This window comes from Salmo salar, chromosome ssa07, assembly GCF_905237065.1.
Source record: "Salmo salar chromosome ssa07, Ssal_v3.1, whole genome shotgun sequence".
In the NCBI taxonomy this organism is placed as follows: domain Eukaryota; kingdom Metazoa; phylum Chordata; class Actinopteri; order Salmoniformes; family Salmonidae; genus Salmo; species Salmo salar.
The window spans coordinates 892,501-912,629 of NC_059448.1; the positions used below are offsets into that span (position 1 = coordinate 892,501).

The 20,129-nt window shown below is 42.8% G+C and overlaps 1 protein-coding gene across 12 annotated transcripts in view; it reads right to left on the reverse strand.

Annotated features, from left to right (window-relative positions):
* Nucleotides 1-2,523: 2,523 nt before the first annotated feature.
* Nucleotides 2,524-20,129, reverse strand: part of LOC106592207 (zinc finger CW-type PWWP domain protein 1) — a 57,561-nt gene continuing 39,955 nt past the window's right edge. For 3 of the 12 annotated variants that reach the window (XM_045721387.1, XM_045721379.1, XM_045721388.1), the window contains 5 exons: nt 8,535-8,610; nt 8,132-8,208; nt 7,417-7,468; nt 3,202-3,372; nt 2,524-3,107 (listed from right to left, as the gene is read on the reverse strand). In XM_045721387.1, coding sequence (XP_045577343.1) covers nt 2,722-3,107; nt 3,202-3,372; nt 7,417-7,468; nt 8,132-8,208; nt 8,535-8,610 — 762 coding nt within the window. In that variant the 3' untranslated portion in view covers nt 2,524-2,721. The remainder of the gene's footprint in view (nt 3,108-3,201; nt 3,373-7,416; nt 7,469-8,131; nt 8,209-8,534; nt 8,611-20,129) is intronic. The other 9 variants (XM_045721389.1, XM_045721381.1, XM_045721382.1 and 6 more) reach the window with 8 other exon arrangements.

Consider the following 20,129-nt stretch of genomic DNA (forward strand, 5'->3'; position numbering starts at 1 on the left):
ATTCTGCCTCCACTCTCTCTCTCCATTCTGCCTCCACTCTCTCTCCATTCTGCCTCCACTCACTCTCTCTCCATTCTGCCTCCACTCTCTCTCTCTCCATTCTGCCTCCACTCTCTCTCTCTCCATTCTGCCTCCTCTCTCTCTCTCCATTCTGCCTCCACTCTCTCTCTCTATTTTGCCTCCACCATCCCTCCCTCTCTCTCCCCTCGCATTCCCTCTCTCAGCTACAAAACAATAGCTAGAGGAAAACACTGTGTGTGTGAGAGAGATAGAGAGTAAGAGAGAGAGAGAGAGTAAGAGAGAGAGAGAGAGAGAGAGAGACATAGAGAGAGAGAGATAGAGAGTAAGAGAGAGAGAGAGAGAGAGAGACATAGAGATAAAGAGAGAGATAGAGAGAGAGACATAGAGAGAGTGAGAGAGAGAGAGTAAGAGAGAGAGATAGAGAGAGAGACATAGAGAGAGAGAGAGAGAGTAAGAGAGTGAGAGATAGAGAGAGAGACATAGAGAGAGTGAGAGAGTGAGAGAGAGAGTGAGAGAGAGAGAGAGAGAGAGAGACAGAGAGAGCTATCTGTAACCTGGTTACCCTCTAGGTTATTGGCCCGGATATTTGATCACACCAATCTATAAAAATGGAGACAAATTTGACCCAAATTACAGAGGAATTTGCGTTAACAGCAACTTGGGGGAAATTCTCTGCAGTATCATAAATAGCAGACTACATCATTTCCTTGATGAACACGCCACATTTCCACCCTCCACACTCTTAACTGACCAACAAGTCAATCTACTCGTGTTTTGTTGACTTCAAGAAAGCATTTGATTCAATTTTGGCACAAAGATCTTTTGATAGACTAATAGAAAGTTGTATTGGGAGGGAAAACTTATGTTATTACACAAATGTGTGGTTAAAATTGGCAACAAGCAAACAGAAAGACACCACAAAAAAAATCGAAGTGAACTTCAGTGCTATTTGTCTCTAAACAGACAGTACATGGTGGCAGATTATCTGACCACTGTGACTGATAGAAAACTGAGGAAAACACTGACTAGGTACAGACTCAGAGAGCTCAGTCCGGCTATAGAGACTGGTCGTCACAGACAAACCTGGCTGCCCAGAGAGGACAGGCTGGCTGTCCAGAGAGGACAGGCTGTGCTCACTCTGCTCCAGGGGAGAGGTAGAGACAGAGCTGTATTTCCTATTAAACTGTGACAAAAACTCAGACCTTAGAGAATCTTTCTTTCCCCAAATTATTATTCAGTACAAAGAATTTGAAACTATGAAAGATTAAGAAAAAATGTGTCTTCCTGCCACAACCTGAGGGACAGCCAGATATGTCCTCCTGCCACAACCTGAGGGACAGACAGATATGTCCTCCTTCCTCAACCTGAGGGACAGCCAGATATGTCCTCCTGCCACATCCTGAGGGACAGCCAGATATGTCCTCCTGCCACAACCTGAGGGACAGCCAGATATGTCCTCCTGCCACATCCTGAGGGACAGACAGATATGTCCTCCTGCCACAACCTGAGGGACAGCCAGATGTGTCCTCCTTCCTCAACCTGAGGGACAGCCAGATATGTCCTCCTGCCACATCCTGAGGGACAGACAGATATGTCCTCCTTCCTCAACCTGAGGGACAGCCAGATATGTCCTCCTGCCACATCCTGAGGGACAGCCAGATATGTCCTCCTGCCACATCCTGAGGGACAGCCAGATATGTCCTCCTGCCACATCCTGAGGGACAGCCAGATATGTCCTCCTGCTACAACCTGAGGGACAGACAGATATATGTCCTCCTGTCTCAACCTGAGGGACAGACAGATATGTCCTCCTGCCACAACCTGAGGGACAGACAGATATGTGTCTTCCTGTCTCAACCTGAGGGACAGACAGATATGTCCTCCTGCCACAACCTGAGGGACAGACAGATATATGTCCTCCTGTCTCAACCTGAGGGACAGACAGATATGTCCTCCTGCCACAACCTGAGGGACAGACAGATATGTGTCTTCCTGTCTCAACCTGAGGGACAGACAGATGTGTCCTCCTGCCACAACCTGAGGGACAGCCAGATATGTCCTCCTGTCTCAACCTGAGGGACAGACAGATATGTCCTCCTGCCACAACCTGAGGGACAGACAGATATGTGTCCTCCTGTCTCAACCTGAGAGACAGACAGACAGAGAGACAGAGAGAGAGACAGACAGACAGAGAGAGAGACAGAGAGAGAGAGACAGACAGAGAGAGAGACAGAGAGAGAGACAGACAGACAGAGAGAGAGACAGAGAGAGAGAGACAGACAGAGAGAGTGTGTATCCTGTAAAAACAGTAGCTAGCAGGAAACAAACAACTCTGAAACTCCAAAACAAAAGTTATTTTTTTACACACACACACACACACACACACACACACACACACACACACACACACACACACACACACACACACACACACACACACACACACACTCAGGTTCAATGCTGCTCCCATCTCCACCATTTACAACCAGACAAACTCACAAGTTAGAAACGAATAATTCACTGTTTATTATATTATACAACTGATATAATGTAACCCAACACATAACAAACATACCTGAACTCAACTATTTACATCAACAGTTCCTGACCTGAACAGCAGGAGATTATGTTACCTACTCCCCCAAAAGTCTCTCCTCCTCCCTCTCTCCACCCTTCATCCCCCCTCTTCCCTCCCTCTCTCTACTCCTCCTCAAACAGCATGATAGAGAAGTCATCCTCCTCTTCCTGAGCTTGTCTCTTCATCACTTCCTCTCTGCAGCCCAGAATCTCCATGTCTTCATCTAAGAAATAATCCTCTCCTCCGTCGTCCCCCTCCCCTCCAAACACAGACTTTACAAACTCCTTCCTTTCCTTTTTCTTCATCTGTTCTTCCTCTCCTTCTTTTCCTGTTTCTCTCCCTTCCTCTTCCCCTGCCTCCTCCTCAACAGACTCCTCCTCCTCGTCTTCCTCTTCCAGGCTTCTCTCCTCTCTCAGTTCCTTTCTTTCTTCTCCTTTACTGGTGTCTTTTGGTCTTTCCTCCTCTCTCTCTCTCTCTGGTACAGTCTGGTCTTTGCTGGGTGGAGGGGCTACGGGGGGGATCAGAGGTCAGAGGTCAGTTCAGACAGCTACAGGTTGTTGCTAGGTAACTAAAGTGGTCAGTGCTGTAGAAGGAGAAGTCACCTGGTCTGGCCGTGGTCGCGCTGCCTTTCTTTAGTTTGGAGAACCAGGGAGACGTCACTCTCTTCTTACCCTCCTCCTCTCCTCTTTTCTTCTTGCCAACTTTCTCTTTCACTCCCTTTCCTCCCTCGTTCAGGTCCCCTCCAATTGGCTCTGTGAGAGAGACTTGATTAGCTTAGAGTTGAGAAACAGAGAAGAAGGAGAGAGACTTGATTAGTTTAGAGTTGAGAAACAGAGAAGAAGGAGAGAGACTTGATTAGCTTAGAGTTGAGAAACAGAGAAGAAGGAGAGAGACTTGATTAGCTTAGAGTTGAGAAACAGAGAAGAAGGAGAGAGACTTGATTAGTTTAGAGTTGAGAAACAGAGAAGAAGGAGAGAGACTTGATTAGCTTAGAGTTGAGAAACAGAGAAGAAGGAGAGAGACTTGATTAGCTTAGAGTTGAGAAACAGAGAAGAAGGAGAGAGACTTGATTAGTTTAGAGTTGAGAAACAGAGAAGAAGGAGAGAGACTTGATTAGCTTAGAGTTGAGAAACAGAGAAGGAGAGAGACTTGATTAGCTTAGAGTTGAGAAACAGAGAAGAAGGAGAGAGACTTGATTAGCTTAGAGTTGAGAAACAGAGAAGGAGAGAGACTTGATTAGTTTAGAGTTGAGAAACAGAGAAGAAGGAGAGAGACTTGATTAGTTTAGAGTTGAGAAACAGAGAAGAAGGAGAGAGACTTGATTAGCTTAGAGTTGAGAAACAGAGAAGAAGGAGAGAGACTTGATTAGCTTAGAGTTGAGAAACAGAGAAGGAGAGAGACTTGATTAGCTTAGAGTTGAGAAACAGAGAAGAAGGAGAGAGACTTGATTAGCTTAGAGTTGAGAAACAGAGAAGAAGGAGAGAGACTTGATTAGTTTAGAGTTGAGAAACAGAGAAGAAGGAGAGAGACTTGATTAGTTTAGAGTTGAGAAACAGAGAAGAAGGAGAGAGACTTGATTAGTTTAGAGTTGAGAAACAGAGAAGGAGAGAGACTTGATTAGCTTAGAGTTGAGAAACAGAGAAGAAGGAGAGAGACTTGATTAGTTTAGAGTTGAGAAACAGAGAAGAAGGAGAGAGACTTGATTAGTTTAGAGTTGAGAAACAGAGAAGAAGGAGAGAGACTTGATTAGTTTAGAGTTGAGAAACAGAGAAGGAGAGAGACTTGATTAGCTTAGAGTTGAGAAACAGAGAAGAAGGAGAGAGACTTGATTAGCTTAGAGTTGAGAAACAGAGAAGAAGGAGAGAGACTTGATTAGCTTAGAGTTGAGAAACAGAGAAGAAGGAGAGAGACTTGATTAGTTTAGAGTTGAGAAACAGAGAAGAAGGAGAGAGACTTGATTAGTTTAGAGTTGAGAAACAGAGAAGAAGGAGAGAGACTTGATTAGCTTAGAGTTGAGAAACAGAGAAGAAGGAGAGAGACTTGATTAGTTTAGAGTTGAGAAACAGAGAAGAAGGAGAGAGACTTGATTAGCTTAGAGTTGAGAAACAGAGAAGAAGGAGAGAGACTTGATTAGTTTAGAGTTGAGAAACAGAGAAGAAGGAGAGAGACTTGATTAGCTTAGAGTTGAGAAACAGAGAAGAAGGAGAGAGACTTGATTAGCTTAGAGTTGAGAAACAGAGAAGAAGGAGAGAGACTTGATTAGCTTAGAGTTGAGAAACAGAGAAGAAGGAGAGAGACTTGATTAGCTTAGAGTTGAGAAACAGAGAAGAAGGAGAGAGACTTGATTAGCTTAGAGTTGAGAAACAGAGAAGAAGGAGAGAGACTTGATTAGCTTAGAGTTGAGAAACAGAGAAGAAGGAGAGAGACTTGATTAGCTTAGAGTTGAGAAACAGAGAAGAAGGAGAGAGACTTGATTAGCTTAGAGTTGAGAAACAGAGAAGAAGGAGAGAGACTTGATTAGTTTAGAGTTGAGAAACAGAGAAGAAGGAGAGAGACTTGATTAGCTTAGAGTTGAGAAACAGAGAAGAAGGAGAGAGACTTGATTAGCTTAGAGTTGAGAAACAGAGAAGAAGGAGAGAGACTTGATTAGCTTAGAGTTGAGAAACAGAGAAGAAGGAGAGAGACTTGATTAGCTTAGAGTTGAGAAACAGAGAAGAAGGAGAGAGACTTGATTAGTTTAGAGTTGAGAAACAGAGAAGAAGGAGAGAGACTTGATTAGTTTAGAGTTGAGAAACAGAGAAGAAGGAGAGAGACTTGATTAGCTTAGAGTTGAGAAACAGAGAAGAAGGAGAGAGACTTGATTAGCTTAGAGTTGAGAAACAGAGAAGAAGGAGAGAGACTTGATTAGCTTAGAGTTGAGAAACAGAGAAGAAGGAGAGAGACTTGATTAGCTTAGAGTTGAGAAACAGAGAAGAAGGAGAGAGACTTGATTAGTTTAGAGTTGAGAAACAGAGAAGGAGAGAGACTTGATTAGCTTAGAGTTGAGAAACAGAGAAGAAGGAGAGAGACTTGATTAGCTTAGAGTTGAGAAACAGAGAAGGAGAGAGACTTGATTAGTTTAGAGTTGAGAAACAGAGAAGGAGAGAGACTTGATTAGTTTAGAGTTGAGAAACAGAGAAGAAGGAGAGAGACTTGATTAGTTTAGAGTTGAGAAACAGAGAAGGAGAGAGACTTGATTAGTTTAGAGTTGAGAAACAGAGAAGAAGGAGAGAGACTTGATTAGCTTAGAGTTGAGAAACAGAGAAGAAGGAGAGAGACTTGATTAGCTTAGAGTTGAGAAACAGAGAAGAAGGAGAGAGACTTGATTAGTTTAGAGTTGAGAAACAGAGAAGAAGGAGAGAGACTTGATTAGCTTAGAGTTGAGAAACAGAGAAGAAGGAGAGAGACTTGATTAGCTTAGAGTTGAGAAACAGAGAAGAAGGAGAGAGACTTGATTAGCTTAGAGTTGAGAAACAGAGAAGAAGGAGAGAGACTTGATTAGCTTAGAGTTGAGAAACAGAGAAGAAGGAGAGAGACTTGATTAGTTTAGAGTTGAGAAACAGAGAAGAAGGAGAGAGACTTGATTAGCTTAGAGTTGAGAAACAGAGAAGGAGAGAGACTTGATTAGCTTAGAGTTGAGAAACAGAGAAGAAGGAGAGAGACTTGATTAGTTTAGAGTTGAGAAACAGAGAAGAAGGAGAGAGACTTGATTAGCTTAGAGTTGAGAAACAGAGAAGAAGGAGAGAGACTTGATTAGTTTAGAGTTGAGAAACAGAGAAGAAGGAGAGAGACACACCTGACTTAGTATTCTTTACTTCAGTCTGTTGAACACTCCCCCTGTCTTCTCTCCTCCCTTCTGTCTCTCCTCCCCTCTGTCTCTCCTCCCTTCTGTTTCTCCTCCCTTCTGTCTCTCCTCCCTTCTGTCTCTCCTCCCCTCTGTCTCTCCTCCCCTCTGTCTCTCCTCCCTTCTGTCTCTCCTCCCTTCTGTCTCTCCTCCCTTCTGTCTTTCCTCCCCTCTGTCTCTCCTCCCTTCTGTCTCTCCTCCCTTCTGTCTCTCCTCCCTTCTGTCTCTCCTCCCTTCTGTCTCTCCTCCCCTCTGTCTCTCCTCCCCTCTGTCTCTCCTCCCTTCTGTCTCTCCTCCCTTCTGTCTCTCCTCCCTTCTGTCTCTCCTCCCTTCTGTCTTTCCTCCCCTCTGTCTCTCCTCCCTTCTGTCTCTCCTCCCCTCTGTCTCTCCTCCCTTCTGTCTCTCCTCCCCTCTGTTTCTCCTCCCTTCTGTCTCTCCTCCCCTCTGTCTCTCCTCCCTTCTGTCTTTCCTCCCCTCTGTCTCTCCTCCCTTCTGTCTCTCCTCCCTTCTGTCTCTCCTCCCCTCTGTCTCTCCTCCCTTCTGTCTCTCCTCCCTTCTGTCTCTCCTCCCCTCTGTCTCTCCTCCCTTCTGTCTCTCCTCCCTTCTGTCTCTCCTCCCCTCTGTCTCTCCTCCCTTCTGTCTCTCCTCCCTTCTGTCTCTCCTCCCCTCTGTCTCTCCTCCCCTCTGTCTCTCCTCCCCTCTGTCTCTCCTCCCTTCTGTCTCTCCTCCCTTCTGTCTCTCCTCCCTTCTGTCTCTCCTCCCTTCTGTCTCTCCTCCCTTCTGTCTCTCCTCCCCTCTGTCTCTCCTCCCCTCTGTCTCTCCTCCCTTCTGTCTCTCCTCGTTTCATGGTGATGGCGAGAACCATGATGACATCATCAGACTGACTCAGTGTTCTGTTTTAGTGTTGGGGTGGAAGTAAACCCTGCACACTCACCACTCTGCTCTCTGTCACTCTGTCTCTTAGCAGCTTTCACCACAGCTGACTTCTGAGGAACACACACGTTAATTATACACTTGGATTTAGTCAAACCAGCTCAGAGACAGAGAGAGAGAGACAGAGAGAGACAGAGACAGAGAGAGACAGAGAGTAGAGAGAGAGAGTAGAGAGAGGGAGAGAGAGAGAGAGAGAGAGGGAGAGAGAGAGAGAGAGGGAGAGAGAGAGAGAGAGGGAGAGAGAGAGAGAGAGAGAGAGTAGAGAGAGAGAGAGAGAGATAGGGAGGGAGAGTAGAGAGAGAGAGAGTAGAGAGAGAGTAGAGAGAGAGAGAGAGGGAGAGAGAGAGAGAGAGAGAGGGAGAGAGAGAGTAGAGAGAGAGAGAGAGGGAGAGAGAGAGAGGGAGAGAGAGAGTAGAGAGAGAGAGAGAGAGAGACAGAGAGAGAGAGGGAGAGAGTAGAGAGAGAGAAAGAGAGAGAGACAGAGAGAGTAGAGAGAGAGAGTAGAGAGAGAGAGAGAGAGAGAGAGAGAGAGAGAGAGGGAGAGAGAGAGGGAGAGAGAGTAGAGAGAGAGAGAGGGAGAGAGAGTAGAGAGAGAGAGAGTAGAGAGAGAGAGAGAGAGAGAGAGGGAGAGAGAGGGAGACAGAGAGAGAGGGAGACAGAGAGTGAGTGTGTAGACTGACTGTGTGTGGAAGACATGGGAGATGTGACATGCTGACCTTGTTTCTGATGTATGCTGATCTCCTGCTCTTTTCATGGTCCAGAAGCATCTCCATCACCTCTACAACTGTTGCTCCTCACGAATTAACACATTTCATTTAGAAGTCACTTATCGACTATAGTCTTTTAAAGTCTTAAAAAAAAAGACCACAGCTTTAGCTACAAAAGGAGCCTGTAGTAACTTCAGGTGCAGTGTGTGTGTGTGCCTTCCCCGTAGCTCAGTTGGTAGAGCATGGTGTTTGCAACGCCAGGGGTTGTGGGTTCGATTCCCACGGGGGGCCAGCACAGGAAAATAATTATATGAAATGTATGCATTCACTACTGTAAGTTGCTCTGGATAAGAGCGTCTGCTAAATGACAAAAATGTGTGTGTGTGTAGTATTTGTGAAGTATTGTGTGTACCAGCAATGTCGCTGTCCTCTGAGCTCTCTCTGTCTGACGTTTGTTGAATCCAGAACCCAAACCTAGACAACCTCCTCTGAGAGAGAGAGAGAAGAGAGAGAGACATAAAGTGAATAATTTCAGTGGATACAGCGCCTTCGGAAAATATTCAGACTCCTTCCACATTTTGTTACGTTACAGCCTTATTCTGAAATGGATTAAATAAAAACATTTCCTCATCAATCTACACACAATACCCCATAATGACATCACAATACCCCATAATGACATCAGAATATCCCATAATGACATCACAATATCCCATAATGACATCAGAATATCCCATAATGACATCACAATACCCCATAATGACATCAGAATATCCCATAATGACATCACAATACCCCATAATGACATCACAATACCCCATAATGACATCACAATACCCCATAATGACATCACAATAGCCCATAATGACAAAGCAAAAACAGGTTTTAAATTTTATTTTGATGGTAGAGTTTTTCAACAAGACAATGACCCAACACACCTCCAGGCTGTGTATGGGCTATTTGACCAAGAAGGAGAGTGATGGAGTGCTGCATCAGATGACCTGGCCTCCACAATCACCCGACCTCAACCCAATTGAGATGGTTTGGGATGAGTTGGACCGCAGAGTGAAGGAAAAGCAGCCAACAAGTGCTCAGCATATGTGGGAACTCCTTCAAGACTGTTTGAAAAGCATTCCTCATGAAGCTGGTTGAGAGAATGCCAAGAGTGTGCAAAGCTGTCATCAAGGCAAAGGGTGGCTACTTTGAAGAATCTCAAATATAAAATATATTTTGATTTGTTTAATACTTTTTTGGTTACGACATGATTCCATATGTGTTATTTCATAGTTTTGATGTTTTCGCTATTATTCTACAATGTAGAAAATAGTAAAAAATAAAGAAAAACCTTGGAATGAGTCGGTGTGTCCAGACTGTTGACTGGCACTGTTTGTAAATTTGATATTTCCTTTTGTTTTTATACATTTGCAAAAATTTCTAAAATCCAGTTTTTGCTTTGACATTATGGGGTATTGTGTTTAGACTGATGGGGCGAAAAAAAACGATTTAATCAATTTTAGAATAAGGCTGTAACGTAACAAAATGTGGAAAAGGTCCAGGGCTCTGAATACCTTCCGAATGCACCGTATGTGAGAATGTGGCTGAGACAGTGTGTGTCTGTGTTTTTGATTTCCTATTTTTGTGGATACCAGAGGTCCTCACAAGGATAGCAAAACAAGGAAAATTCGGACAAGTGGGGACATTTTGCCGGTCCCCACAAGGAAAAATACTATTTTAGGCTTAGGGATTTGGTGTAGGGTTAGAATTAGGGGTGTGTATATGTGAGGGGAGAAGCCCTGTGTGTCTGTGTGTATATGTGAGGGGAGAAGCCCTGTGTGTCTGTGTGTATATGTGAGGGGAGAAGCCCTGTGTGTCTGTGTGTATATGTGAGGGGAGAAGCCCTGTGTGTCTGTGTGTATATGTGAGGGGAGAAGCCCTGTGTGTCTGTGTGTATATGTGAGGGGAGAAGCCCTGTGTGCCTGTGTGTATATGTGAGGGGAGAAGCCCTGTGTCTGTGTGTATATGTGAGGGGAGAAGCCCTGTGTGTCTGTGTGTATATGTGAGGGGAGAAGCCCTGTGTGTATATGTGAGGGGAGAAGCCCTGTGTGCCTGTGTGTATATGTGAGGGGAGAAGCCCTGTGTGTCTGTGTGTATATGTGAGGGGAGAAGCCCTGTGTGTATATGTGAGGGGAGACGGCCTGTGTGTGTGTGTGTATATGTGAGGGGAGAAGGCCTGTGTCTGTGTGTATATGTGAGGGGAGAAGGCCTGTGTCTGTGTGTATATGTGAGGGGAGAAGCCCTGTGTCTGTGTGTGTATATGTGAGGGGAGAAGCCCTGTGTCTGTGTGTATATGTGAGGGGAGAAGGCCTGTGTGTCTGTGTGTATATGTGAGGGGAGAAGCCCTGTGTGTCTGTGTGTATATGTGAGGGGAGAAGGCCTGTGTGTATATGTGAGGGGAGAAGCCCTGTGTCTGTGTGTATATGTGAGGGGAGAAGCCCTGTGTCTGTGTGTATATGTGAGGGGAGAAGCCCTGTGTGTCTGTGTGTATATGTGAGGGGAGACGGCCTGTGTGTATATGTGAGGGGAGAAGGCCTGTGTGTATATGTGAGGGGAGAAGCCCTGTGTGTCTGTGTGTGTATATGTGAGGGGAGAAGCCCTGTGTGTCTGTGTGTATATGTGAGGGGAGAAGCCCTGTGTCTGTGTGTGTATGTGAGGGGAGACGGCCTGTGTGTATATGTGAGGGGAGAAGGCCTGTGTGTCTGTGTATATGTGAGGGGAGAAGCCCTGTGTCTGTGTGTATATGTGAGGGGAGAAGGCCTGTGTGTCTGTGTGTATATGTGAGGGGAGAAGCCCTGTGTGTCTGTGTGTATATGTGAGGGGAGAAGGCCTGTGTGTCTGTGTGTATATGTGAGGGGAGAAGCCCTGTGTCTGTGTGTATATGTGAGGGGAGAAGCCCTGTGTGTCTGTGTGTATATGTGAGGGGAGAAGGCCTGTGCCTGTGTATATGTGAGGGGAGAAGCCCTGTGTGTGTTGTCAGGTTATATACCCCCCCCTGGTGACAGGGACATGTAACAACCAACTAGAAATCTGACTGACAGAACAATACCAGACTAATGAACGGATGTAAAATTCTGAATTTACATTAACTAGGGAACGAATGGATGGACAGAGATATATGGATGGAACAATAGGTAGATACAGGTAACTGCCAGAATAAAGGAAACACCAACATAAAGTGGCCTCCACCAACCAGGACAACTTCAATGAGCCTTGGCACCGATTCTACAAGTGTCTGGAAATCTATCGGAAGGATGTGACATCATTCTTCTATGAGAAATTGCATCATTTGGTGTTTTTGTTTGGTGAATCTCCCCGTAAGAGTTGAATTGGTTTGAGATCCCCTTTAAACCCCCTATAGTCTTTTGAGACCCATCTTTCAAATGGCTTATAGTTCATAAAGCTTTTATTCATCATTTTAAACCCCCATTATACTCTTTTGAGACCCCTCTTTCAAATTCACTGTGATCTCTTATTCTATCCATGGTAGGTAGCCAAAATAATGGACAACCGGACATTTTTATACATGACCCTAAGGATGATGGGATGTTCATTGCTTAATTAACTCAGGAACCACACCTGTGGAAGCACCTGGTTTCAACATGCTTTGTATGCCTCATTTACTTCCACGTGTTTCCTTTATTTTGGCAGTTACCTTTAAATAGATATATAGATAGATACACTACATAGCCAAAAGTATGTGGACACGTGCTTATCAAACATTTAATTCCAAAATAATGGCCATTAATATGGAGTTGGTCCCCCCTTTGCTGCTATAACAGCCTCCACTCTTCTGGGAAGGCTTTCCACTAGATGTTGGTACATTGCTGCTATAACAGCCTCCACTCTTCTGGGAAGGCTTTCCACTAGATGTTGGAACATTGCTGCTATAACAGCCTCCACTCTTCTGGGAAGGCTTTCCACTAGATGTTGGTACATTGCTGCTAGAACAGCCTCCTCTCTTCTGGGAACATTGCTGCAGGGACTTGCTTCCGTTCAGCCACAAGAGCATTAGTGAGGTCGGGCACTGATGTTGGGCGATTAGGCCTGGCTCGCAGTCGGCGTTCCAATTCATCTCAAAGGTGTTCGATGGGGTTGAGGTCAGGGCTCTGTGCAGGCAAGTCAAGTTCTTCCACACCGATCTCCACAAACCATTTCTGTATGGACCTCGCTTTGTCCATGGGGGCATTGTCATGTTGAAACAGGAAAGGGCTTTCTATAAACTGTTGCCACAAAGTTGAAAGCACATAATCGTCTAGAATGTCATTGTATGCTGTAGCGTTAAGGTTTCCCTTCATTGGAACTAAGGGGCCTGAACCATGAAAAACATCCCCAAACCATTATTCCTCCTCCACCAAACTTTACAGTTGGCACTATGCATTGGAGCAGGTAGTGTTCTCCTGGCATCCGCCAAACCCAGTTTAGTCCGTCGGACTGCCAGATGGCGAAGCGTGATTCATCACTCCAGAGAACACATTTCCACTGCTCCAGAGTCCAATGGCGGCGAGCTTTGTACCACTCCAGCCGACGCTTGGCATGGCGCATGGTGATCTTAGGCTTGTGTGCGACTGCTTGGCCGTGGAAACCCATTTCATGAAGCTCCCGAAGCAAGGTTATTGGGCTGACGTTGCTTCCAAAGGCAGTTTGGAACTCGGTAGTGAGTGTTGAAACCGAGGACAGATGATTTTTATGCGCTTCAGCACTCGGCGGTCCCATTCTGTGAGTTTGTGTGTCCTACCACGTCACGGCTGAGCCGTTGTTGCTCCTGGATGTTTCCACTTCACAATAACAGCACTTACAGTTGACCGGGGGGTAGCTCTAGCAGGGCAGAAATGTGACTTGCTGGAAAAGTGGCATCCTATGACGGTGCAACATTGAAAGTCACTGAGCTCTTCAGTACGGGCCATTCTACTGCCAATGTTTTTCTATGGAGATTGCATGGCTGTGTGCTCGAATTTTATACACCTGTTAGCAACGGGTGTGGCTGAAATAGCCGAATCCACTAATTTGAACGGGTGTCCACATACTTTTGGCCAACTAGTGTACATAGAGATAAAGTAGATAGACAAAACAATAGAAATATAGATAGATCAATAGATCAATAGATGATGAACAATAGATAGATATATACTATAGATAGATAGATACTATAGATAGATAGATACGATAGATAGATAGATATAGATACTATAGATACTATAGATACTATAGATAGATAGATAGATAGATAGATAGATAGATAGATAGATACTATAGATAGATAGATAGATAGATAGATAGATACTATAGATAGATAGATAGATAGATAGATAGATAGATAGATAGATAGATAGATAGATAGATAGATACTATAGATAGATAGATAGATAGATAGATAGATAGATAGATAGATAGATAGATAGATAGATAGATAGATAGATAGACAGATACTATAAATAGATAGATAGATAGATAGACAGATACTATAGATAGATAGATAGATAGATAGATAGATAGATAGATAGATAGATAGATAGATAGATAGATACAGACAGACAGACAGACAGACAGACAGACAGACAGACAGACACACTATAGATACTATAGATAGATAGATAGATAGATAGACAGACAGACAGACAGACAGACAGACAGACAGACAGACAGACAGACAGACAGACAGACAGATAGATAGATAGATAGATAGATAGATAGATAGATAGATAGATAGATAGATAGATAGATAGATAGATAGATAGATAGATAGATAGATAGATAGATTATATATATACACACTACCGTTCAAAAGTTTGGGGTCACTTAGAAATGTCCTAGTTTTTGAAAGAAAAGTAAATTTTTTGTCCATTAAAATAACATCAAATTGATCAGAAATACAGACGCCTCACAAGTCCTCAACTGGCAGCTTCATTAAATAGTACCGTAAAAACACCAGTCTCAACGTCAACAGTGAAGAGGCGACTCCAGGATGCTGGCCTTCTAGGCAGAGTTGCAATGAAAAAGCCATCTCTCAAACTGGCCAATAAAAAGAAAAGATTAAGATGGGCAAAAGAACGCAGACACTGGACAGAGGAACTCTGCCTAGAAGGCCAGCATCCTGCCAGTTGAGGACTTGTGAGGAGTCCTTTTCTCAAACTAGACACTCTAATGTACTTATCCTCTTGCTCAGTTGTTCACCGGAGATCTTCGGTTTCAGTTTCTTGGCGATTTCTCACATGGAATAGCCTTCATTTCTCAGAACAAGAACAGACTGATGGGTTTCAGAAGAAAGTACTTTGTTTCTGGACATTTTGAGCCTGTAATCGAACCCACAAATGCTGATGCTCCAGATACTCAACTAGTCTAAAGAAGGACAGTTTCATTGCTTCTTTAATAAGAACAGTTTTCAGCTGTGCTAAAAAAATTGCAACAGGGTTTTTTAATGATCAATTAGCCTTTTAAAATGATAAACTTGGATTAGCTAACACAACGTGTCATTGGAACACAGGAGTGATGGTTGCTGATAATGGGCCTCTGTACGCCCATGTAGATATTCCATTAAAAATCAGCCGTTTCCAGCTACAATAGTTATTTACAACATTATCAATGTCTACACTGTATTTCTGATCAATTTGATGTTATTTTTAATGGACAAAAAATGTTTTCTTTCAAAAACAAGGACATTCCTAAGTGACCCAAAACTTTTCAACGGTAGTGTATATACAGTTGAAGTCGGAAGTTTACATCCACTTAGGTTGGAGTCATTAAAATTCGATTTTCAACCACTCCACACATTTCTTGTAAACAAACTATAGTTTTGGCAAGTCAGTTAGGACATCTACATTGTGTTAGTTCCAACAATTGTTTACAGACAGATTGTTTCACTTTTAATTCACTGTATCACAAATCCAGTGGGTCAGAAGTTTACATAAACTAAGTTGACTGTGCCTTTAAACAGCTTGGAAAATTCCAGAAAATGATGTCATGGCTTTAGAAGCTTCTGATAGGCTAATTGACATCATTTGAGTCAATTGGAGGTGTACCTGTGGATGTATTTCAAGGCCTACCTTCAAACTCAGTGCCTCTTTGCTTGACATCATGGGAAAATCTAAATCAGCCAAGACCTCAGAAAACAAATTGTAGACCTCCACAAGTCTGGTTCATCCTTGGGAGCAATTTCCAAACGCCTGAAGGTACCACATTCATCTGTACAAACAATAGTACGCAAGTATATTCTGTCTCCTAGAGATGAACATACTTTGGTGCGAAAAGTGCAAATCAATCCCAGAACAACACCAAAGGACCTTGTGAAGATGCTGGAGGAAACAGGTACAAAAGTATATATTTCCACAGTGAAACAAGTCCTATATCGACATAACCTGAAAGGCCGCTCAGCAAGGAAGAAGCCACTGCTCCAAAACAGCCATAAAAAATCCAGACTACGGTTTGCAACTGCACATGGGGACAAAGATCATACTTCTTGGAGAAATGTCCTCTGGTCTGATGAAACAAAAATAGAACTGCTTGGCCATAATGACCATCGTTATGTTTGGAGGAAAAAGGGGGAGGCTTGCAAGCCGAAGAACACCATCCCAACCGTGAAGCACGGGGGTGGCAGCATCATGTTGTGGGGGTGCTTTGCTGCAGGAGGGACTGGTGCACTTCACAAAATATATGGCATCATGAGGTAGGAAAATTATGTGGATATATTGAAGCAACATCTCAACACATCAGTCAGGAAGTTAAAGCTTGGTCGCAAATCGGTCTTCCAAACGGACAATGACCCCAAGCATACTTCCAAAGTTGTGGCAAAATGGCTTAAGGACAACAAAGTCAAGGTATTGGACTAAGCTTGTGGTATTGTGGTAAGCTTGTAGAAGGCTACCTGAAATGTTTGACCCAAGTTAAACAATTTAAAGGCATTGCCAATCAAATACTAATTGAGTGTATGTAAACTTCTGACCCACTGGGAATGTGATGAAAGAAATAAAAGCTGAAATAAATCATTCTCTCTACTATTATTCTGACATTTCACATTCTTAAAATAAAGTGGTGATCCTAACTGACCTCAGACAGGGAATTTTTACTAGGATTAAATGTCAGGAATTGTGAAGAACAGAGTTTAAATGTATTTGCCTAAGGTGTATGTAAACTTCCGACTTCAACTGTATATAGATAGATAGAACAATAGACAGAACGACAAGACAAGACAGAATTTAATTTATGCTATGAAATGAGAAGTTCCCCCTCCTAGCAAATAGCTTGGCAAAACAATCCAAGCTCGTTTTGAAAAATATATTTTCGAACGCACCATCAGTTACAGCTTCGCATATGAAACGGAAAGTTGAATATAGCCCCACCCAGTGACCTTATACTACAGTTGAGTGTAGACGCTTTAGGCTAACGTTAACTAGATAACTAACGTGAGGTAAATGTAGGCCTAAGTGTCACATCCTGACCAGCAGGTGGAGTAGGTGACAATTTGTGACACTAAGCATGTATCAATAGAAGAGCCAGCTGAAGCTTGAGAGGAATGGATGACGCAGTAGGAAGGGCTTGTAATGTGGATGACCGCCTAGCTACTACTCTGCTACTCATAATGATGTATTGGTTGATCTAACTATAACTAGACTACTAGTGGTGATGTATTGGTTGACCTAGCCTCCTGTAATTATCAGCTGGTTGACCTCGCCTCCTGTAATTATCAGCTGGTTGACCTAGCCTCCTGTAATTATCAGCTGGTTGACCTAGCCTCCTGTAATTATCAGCTGGTTGACCTAGCCTCCTGTAATTATCAGCTGGTTGACCTCGCCTCCTGTAATTATCAGCTGGTTGACCTAGCCTCCTGTAATTATCAGCTGGTTGACCTAGCCTCCTGTAATTATCAGCTGGTTGACCTAGCCTCCTGTAATTATCAGCTGGTTGACCTAGCCTCCTGTAATTATCAGCTGGTTGACCTAGCCTCCTGTAATTATCAGCTGGTAATTATCAGCTGGTTGACCTAGCCTCCTGTAATTATCAGCTGGTTGACCTAGCCTCCTGCAATTATCAGCTGGTAATTATCAGCTGGTTGACCTAGCCTCCTGTAATTATCAGCTGGTTGACCTAGCCTCCTGTAATTATCAGCTGGTTGACCTAGCCCCCTGTAATTATCAGCTGGTTGACCTAGCCTCCTGTAATTATCAGCTGGTTGACCTAGCCTCCTGTAATTATCAGCTGGTTGACCTCGCCTCCTGTAATTATCAGCTGGTTGACCTAGCCTCCTGTAATTATCAGCTGGTTGACCTAGCCTCCTGTAATTATCAGCTGGTTGACCTAGCCTCCTGTAATTATCAGCTGGTTGACCTAGCCTCCTGTAATTATCAGCTGGTTGACCTAGCCTCCTGTAATTATCAGCTGGTTGACCTAGCCTCCTGTAATTATCAGCTGGTTGACCTAGCCTCCTGTAATTATCAGCTGGTTGACCTAGCCTCCTGTAATTATCAGCTGGTTGACCTCGCCTCCTGTAATTATCAGCTGGTTGACCTAGCCTCCTGTAATTATCAGCTGGTTGACCTCGCCTCCTGTAATTATCAGCTGGTTGACCTAGCCTCCTGTAATTATCAGCTGGTTGACCTAGCCTCCTGTAATTATCAGCTGGTTGACCTAGCCTCCTGTAATTATCAGCTGGTTGACCTAGCCTCCTGTAATTATCAGCTGGTTGACCTAGCCTCCTGTAATTATCAGCTGGTTGACCTAGCCTCCTGTAATTATCAGCTGGTTGACCTAGCCTCCTGTAATTATCAGCTGGTTGACCTAGCCTCCTGTAATTATCAGCTGGTTGACCTAGCCTCCTGTAATTATCAGCTGGTTGACCTAGCCTCCTGTAATTATCAGCTGGTTGACCTAGCCTCCTGTAATTATCAGCTGGTTGACCTAGCCTCCTGTAATTATTACTCAAACAGGCCTACTATTTAAGAAGAAAGTACTGGTATTCAGACACGGCCATTGTAATCGTGAGAGCCTGTTAAAATGGAAACCGGAAAAACGAACCACCCTTTTTATAGGGCCCCACATGCATTGACCTTTTTTTGCACTGACTCTACCCACACACTCACAGTGACACCCCAACACACACACACACACACACACACACACCACATACGCCTACACACACATATAACACGTGCACACATGCATACTGCCGCCACACACACTCACCACATATGCTGCTGCTACTGTATTATCTATCCTGTTGCCTAGTCACTTCACCCCTACCTATATGTACGTGTAATTAGCTTGTACCCCTGCACATTGACTTGGAACTGGCATCCCGTGTATATAGCCATGTTATTTGTAGCCAAGACAACTCAGGAGTGGCTTCGGGACAAGTCTCTGAATGTCCTTGAGTGGCCCAGCCAGAGCTCGGACTTGAACCTGATCGTACATCTCTGGAGAGACCTGAAAATAGCTGTGCAGTGACGCTCCCCATCCAACCTGACAGAACTTGAGAGGATCTGCAGAGAAGAATGGGAGAAACTCCCCAAATACAGGTGTGCCAAGCTTGTAGCGTCATGCCCAAGAAGACTAGAGGCCGTAATGACTCGATGTCTAAAAACCTGTTTTTGCTGCGTCATTATGGGGTAGTGTGTGTAGATTGATGAGGGGATTTTTTTCATATCCATTTTAGAATAAGGCTGTAAAGTAACAAAATGTGGGAAAAGTCAAGGGGTCTGAACACTTTCCGAAGGCGCTGTACATATATCTTCATCTTTAACTCTGTTTGAAGATGACCCATAGGTAAGCATTTCGCTTTTAGTCTACACCTTCTGTTTACAAAACATGTGACAAATAAAATGAGATTTGGATGGACAGATAGAATAGATAGATAGAATAGAATAGATAGATAGAATAGATAGAATAGATAGAATAGATAGATAGAATAGATAGATAGAATAGATAGAATAGATAGATAGAATAGATAGATAGAATAGATAGAATAGATAGATAGAATAGATAGATAGAATAGAATAGATAGAATAGATAGATAGAATAGATAGATAGAATAGATAGAATAGATAGATAGAATAGATAGATAGAATAGATAGAATAGATAGAATAGATAGAATAGATAGAATAGATAGAATAGATAGATAGAATAGATAGAATAGATAGATAGAATAGATAGAATAGATAGATAGAATAGATAGAATAGATAGATAGAATAGATAGATAGAATAGATAGATAGATAGAATAGATAGATAGAATAGATAGAATAGATAGAATAGATAGATAGAATAGATAGATAGACAGATAGAATAGATAGATAGAATAGATAGAATAGATAGATAGAATAGATAGAATAGATAGAATAGATAGAATAGATAGATAGAATATATAGAATAGATAGATAGAATAGATAGATAGAATAGATAGAATAGATAGATAAGATAGGTAGAATAGATAGATAGATAGAATAGATAGATAAGATAGGTAGAATAGATAGATAGAATAGATAGATAAGATAGGTAGAATAGATAGATAGAATAGATAAGATAGATAGAATAGACAGATAGAATAGATAGAATAGATAGATAGAATAGATAGATAAGATAGAATAGATAGAATAGATAGATAGAATAGATAGATAGAATAGATAGATAGAATAGATAAGATAGAATAGATAGAATAGATAGAATAGAATAGATAGATAGAATAGATAGAATAGATAGAATAGATAGATAGAATAGATAGATAGAATAGACAGATAGAATAGATAGATAGAATAGATAGAATAGATAGAATAGGTAGAATAGAATAGATAGATAGAATAGATAGAATAGACAGATTGAATAGATAGATAGAATAGATAGAATAGACAGATTGAATAGATAGATAGAATAGATAGAATAGATAGATAGAATAGATAGAATAGGTAGAATAGAATAGATAGATAGAATAGATAGATAGAATAGATAGAATAGATAGATAGAATAG